At 51.5% G+C, this 12,611-nt stretch overlaps 1 protein-coding gene across 1 annotated transcript; it reads right to left on the bottom strand.

Moving 5' to 3' along the window:
* Window positions 1-420: 420 nt before the first annotated feature.
* On the bottom strand, window positions 421-11,267 carry Ap2s1 (adaptor-related protein complex 2, sigma 1 subunit). Its single transcript, NM_198613.2, has 5 exons — window positions 11,173-11,267; window positions 6,343-6,492; window positions 2,337-2,450; window positions 963-1,022; window positions 421-799 (listed from the first exon to the last, which is right to left on the bottom strand). Exons 1-5 carry the CDS (start codon window positions 11,173-11,175, stop codon window positions 698-700), a joined length of 429 nt encoding a protein of 142 aa, NP_941015.2. The 5' UTR covers window positions 11,176-11,267; the 3' UTR covers window positions 421-697.
* Window positions 11,268-12,611: the final 1,344 nt, after the last annotated feature.

Below are 12,611 nucleotides of genomic sequence, written 5' to 3'. Positions count from 1 at the left end.
ATCTCGGGGGTGGGAGTCAAGACTCCTCTTTAACAATCTAGGGGCTGAGTTGGAACTTGTGGCTCATCCCCTAGATCTCAGCACTTGGGAGGGGGGCAAAACTGCACAGCCAGGCCATCTCTCAAAACCAAACCAGACCCAAGGCTGGCTGTGTGTGTGTTGGCAGCAGACTCTCCGTACTGTTAGGTGCTGTCACTGGGTAGGATTTTAGAGTAAGTGTTTCATGTCTAGAGCTGTCATCCCTCACAGTGTTGGGGCCCTGTGTAGGCAGAAGTCTGTCTAAAGTATGCTCAGGTCTCTCTGCTTTTCTTAGATCAATGTGATATGTTGTTGACTGACTCACTGATGGACCAAGGGCAAGGCTTCCTAAGGGTCGCTGGTTCCCAGGGCAGACAGATGAGGGCTCAGACAGCCAGGCCAGGCAGGACCACAGGTTTATTGGGGGCTACACACACACACACTCACAGCATCACACGACAATGGCACAGTTACTCGGGACATCACGGTGGCCTCTGCCATCCACGGAGGGCCCAGAGGCAGTGGGTTCTGGCCTCCTCCCCTGTGGCCTAGACCCTGCCGGGTCCTTCCTCTGGGCCAGCTGAGGAAGGGAAGGGGCTGCTAGGGTGGGCCTCAGGCCTGGCAGGCAGGGGACGAGCAGGCAGGTTGGTCCAGCAGGCCGGGCTGGGCAGAGCCCCCCTCACTCCAGGGACTGCAGCATCAGCAGCTGCTTCAGCACCTTCGTCTGGCTGGTCTCTCGGATCTCTCCTGCCAGGAACATCTCATCTACCACCGTGTAAACCTGGGCAAGGAAGGAAGGGCAGGTAAAGCTGGAGTGAGGGAAAGGAGCCGAGGGTAGACCCTCAGCAGAGAAACAGCAAGGGGGCAGGCAGGGGCAGGCAGATCTTTGGTGGCTCTGGGCACATCCCTACTGCCACCTCTTGCCCACTTATCCACAAGCCTACCTTGTAGAAGTTGAACACCAGGTCCAGTTCACAGACATTGTGGAAGTATTCATTTAACACCTGAGAGAAGGAGAGGAAGACCAGTGGTAAGAGACAGGTACAGACAAGGCCATCAGTGCTTGAACCCTGTATCCCATGGTGAAAGGAGAAAAGCAGCCCTAAGCCTGTCCTCTGTGCAAGCTGCGGCACATGTGTGCCCGCATGAACACACATGTCACAGACACTAGACACACATGGTAGTGGTAATAATAATAATACTAATAAATAAAATAGGAAAAGAGACAGGCTGGGAGGCCTGGGATGTAGTTCAGTGTCTGTCAAGCATTTACAAAGCCCTGGGTTCCATCTCCAGCACTGCATAGAACCTGCTTAGTGGACCACATCTCTAAGCCTAGCACACGGGAGGTAGGTAGAGGCAGGAATTTAAGGTCACCCCTGGCTATACAGCAAGTTTGAGGCCAGCTGGGGCTCTATGAGACCTGTCTCAAAAAAGGGGGCCGGGGGGAGGGAGGATATGTGCAACTGGGGAGACGGCTCAGTGGTTAAGAACACAGGCTGTCCTTCTAGAGGACACAAATTTAGTTTCCAGCACCCAGATCAGGTGGCTCACAATGGCCTTCAAGTCCAACACCAGGGAGTCTAATGCCCAATGCCTTCTGGGTCCTCAGGTGCCTGCACACACGTCATACTTGCACACACATGCACCCACGCACAGTGGATCTGCACACGTCATACTTGTATACACACACACACACACACACACACACACACAGAGTGGGTGGAGGAAGAGACAGTAAGGCAGTTGTGTTGGCTGTCACTGAGCATGGGGAAAACTGAGCGGGGGAACCTAGATCATGAGTGCCAGGCCATCCTGAGCTACAAGGGAGGACATTGTCTCACACAAACAAGCCAGTTATCAAGAGGACAGATAGACAGAAATAGTGACTGAACCAGTGAGGACACAACCGTTGGATGACAGACAACTGAAAACCTCAATTGTGACACCAAGAGAGGGGTCAGGAAGAGGCTCAGCTGGTGCAAGTGCCCGCTGCCAAGCCTGCTGCCGGAGTTCAAGCCCTGAAACCACAGGCTGGAAGGGCAACACCTGCTCCATGTTATCTTCTGACCTACACACGCGCACGTGCACACATACACGCCATTGTATAGGCACAGTCACACCATGATTAGTCCAAGGTGGAGCCAGGTGGCAGATGGACAGATAGAAGAGGCACTAGGCCGGAACAGATGAGACAGGTGAGGAGGGAGAGGCAGATTAGAGAGACCCGTGCACACAGAGGAAGGCTGGGGGTGGGGGTGGGAGGACAAATGGCCACCCCAGCATTCCAGGGCCTCCTGGGCCGGCACCTGACTCACTTCTACGAAGTTGTGGATGGCCTCGAGATAGGCCAGATTGTTGTCGTTGACATCCACGCAGATGCAGAAGTAGAGGCCAGCGTAGCGTCGGTAGATGATCTTGAAGTTCCGGAACTGTGGGCAGAAAGGAGCCAGGGCTGAGCTTGGCAGAGGGGGCCAGATGCCAGCTGTTCCATTGTGTGTGTGAGCACGGGCTGTTTCTGCCTCGGGGAGGGGAGGGGAGGGGAGGGCAGGGCAGTATTGACAGCCAGCTTTGACACATGGTCCAGCAGAGGGTCACTTGCCCAGGCAGTGGGATGGAAACCCCCAGGCATGATTGGACTTGGGGGTTCAGGATAGGGCCCTAATCCCTTTTCATCCTGAGGGTCAGGGAGGTTTCCCAAAGGAGGGTACTGAGTTGAGAGTTGGAAGACAGTCAGGGGAGTTCCAGGCACAGGGAACAGATTGTAAAGGAGCCAGGGCAGGAACTGTGACTAGGCCTGGCAGCAGTAGGGGGCTGAGGCAGGAGGATCACATCTTTGAAGAAAGTCCAGGCTATGTAGTAGACCGTAACTCAATACAAAACAAAAATAAGTTTTAGCTTGTTTGTTTGTTTTAGCATAGAATCTACTGTGTAGCCCAGGCTGAACTTGTACTGGCTATGTAGGGGAGAATGGCCTTGAACATCTGATTCTCCTGCCTCCACTTCCCAAGTTCTGGAATTACAGACATGCAGCACTGCACTTGGCTCAAAGTCTCAGGAGAGAAAGGCATTTCAGATCAGCCTAGGCAACACAAACAAACAAACAAAACAAAACAAAACAAAACAAAACATGGAAGTTTCTTATTTTGGGGCATTTTGAAATTTTAGAGTTCCAGGAAGCTCAACGGACACATGTAAACATTAGAATAATGCTCACATGGCCCACAGCGAGGCACACCTGTGCTGGGGTAGACTTAATACTGTGTGCATGGACACTGGATGGGCTGGGACGTGGCTCAGAGGTGGAGCCCCTGCCTAGTATGCATGAGGCTCTGTGTTCTGGTCTCAGCACAGTGAACAAACAAGAGGAGGAGTGTACAGTTAACATATGGATGTGCACACTGGGATATGGCTGGTGTTTAGCCAAACCCAAGTTCTCTCTGGGATGTATGTAGAGCACCACCTGGTGGTAACTGCGGTGAATTACATAGTTTGTGAGTCCTGGAATTTTTTTTTCAGCTCAGTTCATTTTTTAAAAAAATATTATTTTGCTTGTTATTTATTTATTATTTGTACAAACAAGGTTTCTCTGTACAACTCTGGTTTGGAACTTTATATATAGCCCATACTAACTTCAAATTTTTCTTGATCTTTCCACATCCACTTCTCAAGTGTGGGGAAAACCGTTACCTCAGAGATAAAGACAGAAGGATAGTCAGGGCTGGAGGTCTCCCAGGACTAGAGGGAGACTGTCTAAACTGGGAGAAAATGGTGGGTGGTGGCAGCACACACTTTTGGGAAGCAGAGGCAGGAAGATCCGAGTTTGAGGCCAGCCTGGTCTACAGAGTGAGTTCCTGAACAGCCAGGGCTACACAGAGAAACCCTGTCTTGAAAAACTACACCCCCACCCCCACCCCATCGCCATTCCCTAAAAAGAAAGGCTCATCCATAAAGTCTCACTCTGCAGCAAAGAGGCAGACATGCAGCCACAGGCTTTAACCCCAGTGCTGGAGGCCCACTGGCCTGTCAGGCTAGAGCACCAGGCCTCAATGAGAGATCTTATCTCAAAACACAAGGTAGACAGCTCCTGAGGAATGACCCTCAAGGCTGACCTGTGGCCTCTGTACTCTGCCCTGCCACACCCATAAACATGCACAGGAATTCAGTGCCTGTGTCACAGGCATACACCGCGGTGGTAGGGTTCCAGGCATACATGGCAGTAGTAGGGTTCCAGGCATGCACTGTGGTGGTAGGGTTACAGGCATGCACTGCGGTAGTAGGGTTCCAGGCATGCACTGCGGTGGTAGGGTTCCAGGCATGCACTGCGGTGGTAGGGTTCCAGGCATGCACTGGGTGGTAGGGTTCCAGGCATGCACTGGGTGGTAGGGTTCCAGGCATGCACTGGGTGGTAGGGTTCCAGGCATGCACTGGGTGGTAGGGTTCCAGGCATGGACTGCAATGTTAGAGTTGCAAGCATGCACTTTTCCTCAAGACAGTATCTATGTAGCCCATCTTGGACATAAACTCACCATGTAACTGAGGAACCCCCCCTCTGCCTCTGCCTCTCAAGTGTTGGATCAGAGGCAGGCACCACCACCCCATGTGATGTGGCTCTGGCTTCCAGCCCTGCACTTCATGCATTCTGGGTAAGCACTTTACCAACTGAGCCATATCCTCAGCCTTCCATGCAACTTTCCTTTTACAGACAGGGTTTCAATGTGCAGCTCTGGCTGGCTAGAAACTCTATGGAGACCAGGCTAGCCTTGAACTCAGACAGCTGCCTGCTTCTACCTCCCGGATGCTGGGACTAAGGGTGTGAGCCATCAGTCCCAGTACTCACTAAGTTTCTTAAAATTATTAGCAATGTCACTATTCATAGCTCAGGACTTAGCATGTGGCTGACTTCAAGTGGCATCTGCTCAATGTTATCTCGGTTCAAGGCAGCACCAGGGACACCATGAGACAGGCTCAGCTTCTCTAACAGGCTTAAAGTGCGATGGGGGTCCTGAGCTGTCCTTAGATGGTAAGGACCTGGGATGGTATGGCGTGCACTTGGTCTGTGCTTCTTCACTGTTCCAGCGAGTTCCTGAGCCTGGGTACCCAGGACATGCTGAAACCCCATTCCATTCCCTTCCCCAGCCTCTCTGTCCCAACACCTCCCTCGTGCTTCTCACCCCCAACCTGCTCTCTTTGTGTGTGTGTGGGGGGGGGCGTATCTTGGAAGAACGAGCCCCCCTCTGTGCTACACTGCTACCACCTTGGGGGGGTCCCCTGCTCCTGCTCTTGCTCCCAAGTGCGGTGGTACAGCTCTGTGACCCCAGCACCAAGGAGGCTGAGGCTGGAGGATTATGAGTTTGAAGCCAGCCTCGAGATGGAATAGACCTGTGTTCCCATGCACTCAGGTGGCTGAGGCAGGAGGATTGCTTCAAGTTCAGAGCAAGCCTGGACTACACGGTGACTTTCAGGCTAGCTTGGACTGCAGAGTGAGACTCCGTCTCAACAAAGGCAAAACCAAGGTAATCCGAACACTTGGGTGACAGAGGCAGGAGAATCAGGGATTCAAAGCTATGCTTAGCGTCAGACAGGCTGAGGCAGGCTGGAGGCACGCAAGGCCCTGTTTCTAAAAATGAACACAGAGAAACAACGAAAAGTCAACACTAAAACTATGGCCAGCAGATGGAGGCAGTTTGCAAGCCTGGCCCTGATGTCCATCCCTGGAGCCCACACAAAGGTGGAAGGAGAAAATGAGTCCACAAAGTTGTCCTCTGACCTCCACACACTTACACACTATGACATGCATGCTCCCACCCCCACCCCCCAACAGTAAATAAGTATAGCCAGACAGATGGGGGATCCTGGAAGCCTGTGCCAACTCATGTCCCCTGCTCTAAACCATTCTGTGGCTCTGGCCACTAAGTGTGTCCAAAGGCCTTAGGACCTCAGTCAGGCTGATTCTCCTTGCCTGCCCCTCCTGGAACTCTCCACCCTGCTTATGCCTCAGGGCCTTTGCACCTGCTCCTCCCTGGAGGCTTGGAACATTCGCTGCTCGGGAAAACATCTCCTCCTACTCCCTCAGCCCTGCAGATCTTGGTTGAAAGTCACCTGAACGAACAGGGTTGTGGGTGTGTTGAGGATTTGAACTCAACTCCCCATGCTTGTGTGTTCTGTACGCAACGAGCCACATCCACAACCCTTGAAAGAGAAAAAGAGCTAAAAGCACGGGGAGTGGATTAATAGAGGAGAGGAGGTCATGGGCAGAGCTGCTGTTAGAGCGGGGAGAGGAGGAGCCAGGGAAGTAGGGGGCAGAAAGAGGGTGTCAGTCACCTCCACAAAGTTGGTGTGCTTGGCATCCCTGACGGTGACCACGGCGTGCACCTCCTCGATCAGCTTCTGCTTCTCGTCGTCATCGAACTGCATGTACCACTTGGCCAGGCGCGTCTTGCCTGCCCGGTTCTGGATAAGGATGAATCGGATCTAGAGCAAGCAGGGGAGGGAATGAGAGATGCGGGGGGACACAGCTCAGGGTGGGCACCACGAGACATTCTATGGGAGATATGTCAGGGCCCAGGCTCTCCCTGTGGCCAGCTCTCTAAGCCTGTCTCCCTCCCTGGGACCCAGCTGCGTCATTCTAAACATGGGCTGTGACCCCACTTCCACTGAGTGACTGACCAAGCCCCAGGCTTTAGTTCATCTTATATCCATCCATCCCTGAAGCCACTTCCTTACCCTCAAATCAAGTTTCCCAAGAATCTCCATCTTATCAGGGATAGGGGATCGGTCACAGTGCTGGGAAAGCACTGAAGGCCTGTGTGAGCCTGGGGGATTCTGGACAAGTGCTCTCATTGAGCCACACCCCACTGGGGGATAACAGGCACTACCATTGGACAACAAGTTATGGCCCTCACTGTTGGATACAGAAGCGCTCAATCCATGTTTCTATTTAGAATTCTTGTGTCCAAGTTCCTAGCACAGTCTTTTTTTTTTTTTTTTTTTTTTGAGACCCTGTCTCCTGCAGCCCAGCAGACCTTGAACTCCTGCTCCTCTTGCTTCCACTTCCCAAATGCTGGAATTTCAGGCTCAGTTCTGTTTGGTTCCTTGTGCTAGTATGTGTACTTGCATGCAGGTGCCCATAGAGACCAGAAGTATCAAACTTCTTGGAGGTAGCATGCCAGGCGGCTGTGAGCCACCCGATGTGGGTGCTGGGAACAAACCTGGGTCCTCTGCAGGAGCATAGGTGCTCTTAACTGCTGAGCCAGCTCTCCAGCCCTTGCTTTTCTGTTGTTTTTTTTTTTAAAAGACAGGGTCTCCCTATACAGCCTAGGTTTGCCAAGAACTTAGGGAAATCCTCCTGCCTTGGCCTCTCAAAGTTCTGAGACTACAAGTGTGGGCCACTATGACTGGTTTTACTGGTGCTTTGTGGAATCCCAACACCTTGGAGGCAGAGGCAGGAGAATTACTGTAAGTATGAGGCAAGCTTGGTTGATATACTGAGTTCCAGACCACCTGAGGCTACATATCAAACCTGGCCTCAAAACAAAACAAGTCAGGCATCACAGACTTCACCCTGTAGCCTACTCACGGCTGTGCCACAGTCGCTGCTCGTTCTAGTATGCCTCCTTCCTCTCCTTTGCCAAGAATGACCTGGGCAAGCCTGGAACTCAGGATCCTCCTGCCTCAGCCTGAAAGCATGGCAATGACAGGCCTATTCCACCCACTCCCTGACTGCAGGCGAAGGCTACTGTACGTAAGGGTCTGGGTTACCTCATTTATTCATTCTTCGGCTGAGGGACAACGGTACAACTTCCACTTCGGGGCTACAGTGAGAAATGGCATACAGGTCTCTATGTGTAGCCTTGTTTTTTGGCAAGCTAATTAGAGCAGATTGCTGGGCTGTACGGAAACTGTCTATCCTCTCCGGGCAGCGTCTGCACTCTCTCTGGCACTTGTTTGCTTGTGTGGAGGTCAGAGGATTTTGAGGGGGGCCATTTGCCCCTTCCCACCTTGGGTGCCTAGTAGTAAACCCAGGTTACTGAGCCTATGTGACAAGGGCTTTTCCCCTCTGAGCCATTTCAACCCATGACGTTTGTTTGTTGCTACAGTGAATTCTGGGCTAGAACCTGGACCTCACACCTTCCAGGCGGGGCAAGTGAGCCTTGACACTTAAATACCCAAGCTGTTTGGGGTCTCAGTGTACTGTACTGTGAGTAGTTGTAACGTGAGCCGCAAACCACAACAGTAAACCACCCACAGTGGGTCTGACTCAGACCACACACTCTGTGTTAGTCCGACTACCTTCTATCTGGCTCAGAAGAAAAGTCATGAGACCCCCAACCTGTCAGAGAGCAATTCTGAAAGATGAGTAAGTCAGGTAGGCTTGGTGGCACAGGCCTGTCATCCCAGCTTTTTGGGAGGCCGAGGCACGAGGATCACAAGTTCAAGGCCCGCCTAGGCAACTTGGTGAGACCCTGCCTGGAAACAGGACGAATGGCAGTGATAGAGCGCCTGCTTAGTGCCCTCCAGGCCTGGGGCCCAGTACAACAGCAAACAAAACAACTGAGTCAAAGCTACAAGCGCTCAGCACAGTCCCCAGTGCCCAATGAGTCCTCAGTAAAATCAGCAATCGCGTGACCTAGACCAATGGTTTTCAACCTTCCTCATGCTGTTGGGGGTGACCCCCAACCATAACATTTTTGTCGCTACTTCTTAACTGTAGGTTTGCAACTGTTATGAACCATAATATAAATATCTGTGTTTTCTGATGGTCTTAGGTGACTCCTGTGAAGGGGGCATTTGACCCCCAAAGGGGACATGACAGTTGAGAACTGCTACCCTAGACGCATTCAATCAAGCGGCAAAGAGCACACACTCCGACCTAGAAAACATCGGAGTACTCTCAGGCAGTGTGGCTTTATGTTGATGGGCCTCTGTGGGCCTCAGCTTCCCCTTCTGTGTAATGGACACAATGGGATTTCCTCCTTCCTTCATTAGACCAGTGAACAGGGTAACACCTATAAGAGGCGCAGCATGCGGCTACTATATACTACACATCCTAAGCCCCAACCTCTAAGTAGCATTATAAAGTGTGTCCTGTCATTTCACTTTCAGAAACTCGTACCCCAGCCACCCAGTGATGCACATCTGTGATTGTAGCTACTAGGAAGGCTAAGATGGGGGGGGGGGGGTGTTAGAGGTTCAAAGGCAGCCTGGGATATCTACAAGATCCTGTCTCAAGGAGAACAAAACAAACAAAACAAAACAAAACTGCTGGTGAGCTGGTTCAGTGGGTACAGGTTGACAAGCCCAAAGACCTGAGTTTGATCCCTGAGATCCACATGGTGGAAGGAGAGGAATGACTGGGCAAGTCACTTCTGACCTCTACATACGTAACGTAAAATGAGAATAAAAAAACAGGAAAGACAGAGATGTAGTTCAGTGGCAGGAGATGTACTAGACTTACAACCATGTACAAGGCCCTGGGTTTCATCCTCAATACAAACAAACAAACAAACAAAAAGGGAGAGAGAGAGAAGAAAGAAGAGAGAGAGCCAACTCGAGAGCGCACAGAACGGGAGGAAGAGAAAGGAGGGAAGGAGAGAGAAAGAAACCACAAGGCTGAAAATTTAGCTGAAGGTAAAATACCCAAGCAGCATGCCCAAGACCCCAGGTTCAATCCTCTACCGGGGTTCAATCCTAGGTACTGAGGGGGGAAACGGAAAGGGGAAAATCAGGGCTCAAGGGTTCCCTGCTGGGAAGCCTAGTTTGAAGCCCTGTCTGTCCAGTCATATATGCTCTTGCCCATTTTACAGATGACAAAGCTAAGACCCATAGTTATCACAACCAGAAAGCAGAGCTAGTTCCTCCAAGTCTTTACCCTGAGCCCTGGATTCTTTACTGGCTTCCATGGTCTTTCCCGAGCCTCATTCTTCCCTCAACCTATCTGCCTTATTCAACCTAAGCAGAAAACCACAAACAGGATGTTACATGCCCCTTCCAAGAACTACTTCTGCTGAGCCAGGGAAACCCAGGAAGGGAAGGGGGTGGGCACAGGAGCAGAAGGGAAGAACAGCTGGAAGCAAGGCTGAGTTAAGCCCTCTGTGTCCTACCCCACTTCAACCAATACTTCTTTCTGTTTCCCTCAATGAGAATCGTTTCACTCCTGGGAACACATCTGAGCAGCCCCTAGTCCCTACATCCATCCCTCTGCTGTACCCTCAGGGAGCCTCCCGACCACCTCCCCACATTGTTCGTTGTAACCTCCATCCCCCTGACCCCAGCACCTTTGGCCCCGACTCCGGGAAGCTTCACCTGTCCTTCATTACAAGCACCCCTTCTCCCTGTCCAAGGCTGGCCTCCCTTTTTACAAAGGTCGCATCGAACCTCCAAGACCTCTACTCACCTCCTGTTCTGACATCCCCCTCCCAAGTCTTCTTCTCCAAGTCCCTATCCAAAGAACTCTTAGTTCCAAAAGGCCCGTCTTGGAGGTGGAGGTTCCCCTAAATCCAGTGCTCAGCCCTTCTCCCAAAGCTCCCCCTCCTCAAATGTGACGCCTCCAAGTCTACTCTGCACCCCGGACCTCTCCTCTGTGGAACATTCTGTTCAGTTGCTCCCCATTTTCTTCTAGAATCCACTTTCTACTGCTACAGCCCTCTCTCCTCTTGCAGCAGCCTAACTCTAATCCTACAGGGGCTAACTTCCGGCCTCCAGGGTCCTCTTCTTCCCCTGGAGAGCATCTACCCTGGCCATATCCAATTTGCCCCAACACTAGCTCTCCTTAAAACCAGCTCCTTCCTTCTCATAAGGAACCCTCTCTACCCTGTCTGTAGAGTCTCTGGTTCTTTTCCATCATCCCTTCCTCATCTCCAATATCTTCTCCCGCCTCTGTGGTTTCAAAATCACCCCCAAATGTCTCCCACCAAGGCAGTCCCTCCCCTGGACACTCCTTCCCCTCCAAATCCTTTGCTTGGAACCACAAGCACACCCCGCAGCGCAGCATCCAGCCCCTGATCCCCATTCCTGACCCCAATCCCGAGAACCCGCGCCCGGCCCGGATCATCCGCAGCAGGAGGAAGCTTGTCACCTCCAAACCGAAACCCCGGGGACCGTACGTGAACCACCCCCCTCTGCCTGTCCCCGGTACGACGCTCCCCCCGTTACCATGGCGACCCCTGTCTGGACCCCAGAGGCCCGGGTCCCGCTGTAACAGGGCGGCTCCGGCTCTGCTTGCAGTTGTGGGGCCCAGGGCTAGAACTGACTTCCGGCAGGAGAACCCGCCTTCCTTCTCGGGCACGGCCCTCTGGGAGTTGTAGTTTAAACGCACGCGTTGGCAAGGGTGGCCCCGGTCTAACGCCTTCCCAGCATGCTCTGCGACTGCCCTTTTTCCTATCAAGAGACCTAGTCGCCAAATGCGAGTACCAAATGCATTGTGGATGAAGGACTCTGAATAAGGACAATTTCCATAGGTTAAAAGTAGACTGAGTGAGCGTTGCATTTCGGGAAATGTGGTTCTAGTGCTCCTCGATCCCAAAGCTACCAGCAAGGACATGCTGGGAATAGTAGTTTTTTCTTTTCAACTTTGCTTTAAATTATAACATATAATGTGCTTTGATAATATTTCCCCATTATTATTAGCTTACTTCTTTCTCCTCCACCAAAACCCTTTCTTCCCCAAAGTGTTCCTTTTTTCATGTATGTTTTTCTTGCGGAGCGTGTGACCCACGGCATTGATCTGGGGTTGCGGATGTGAGCGTTACTTACTTGGGCATGGGCATCTTTTAACAGAATACACTACTGGGAATATGACCCTCGCACCCTCGGCGACTGGTTTTTAATTTTTTGCTTATTTTATGTATTTGAGTTCTCACCTGCATGTAGGTAAGTCTATAGTATGCCTGCAGTGTCCACAGAGGTGGAAGACAGCATAAGAACCTAGGAACTGGAGTTTGGGAGCCGAATCTGCTAGAGTAGCAAAAGCTCTTAAACACTGAGTCTTCTCTCCAGCATCTCAATCCGTGCCCACCTGTGGTGAAATGCTGATGGGCCTGGTCTCCTACAGGCCTTGAGCAGTAACTCCCAGCTGCTGTAAGGTTTGGCATCATCTCTGTCACGTTCAGAAGGCATGTTTCACTCTTCCCTCCAGTGATTTTTTTTTTCCTTTAAACTCGGGTTTTAAAAAAATATTTATTATATGTAAGTACACTGTAGCTGTACTCAGATACTCCAGAAGAGAGCATCAGATTTCGTTACCAATGGTTGTGAGTCACCATGTGGTTGCTGGGATTTGAACTCAGGACCTTTGGAAGAGCAGTTGGTGCTCTTAACCGCTGAGCCATCTCACCAGCCCCTAAGCTCAGGGTTTTATGTATCCCGGACTGGCCTAGGACTAGCCTTGTAGGGGAGGATCAGTTGGAGTCCTGATCCTGCAGCTTCTGCCACCAAAGGGGCTACAGTATAGGCATATGCCACCACACCAGTCTTAGGAAAAGTAGGTTATTTTATTTTATTTTACTTTTGAGACATGGTTTCTTATGTAGTCCTGGCTGTCTTGGAACTCACTCTGTAAACCAGGCTGGACTTGAACTCAGAGATCTGCTTAC

The sequence above is a fragment of the Mus musculus genome, chromosome 7 (genome assembly GCF_000001635.26).
Source record: "Mus musculus strain C57BL/6J chromosome 7, GRCm38.p6 C57BL/6J".
NCBI classification, from domain to species: Eukaryota; Metazoa; Chordata; class Mammalia; order Rodentia; family Muridae; genus Mus; species Mus musculus.
Note: the sequence above shows the minus strand (reverse complement) of the source record. Positions and strands in the feature narration are given on the sequence as shown.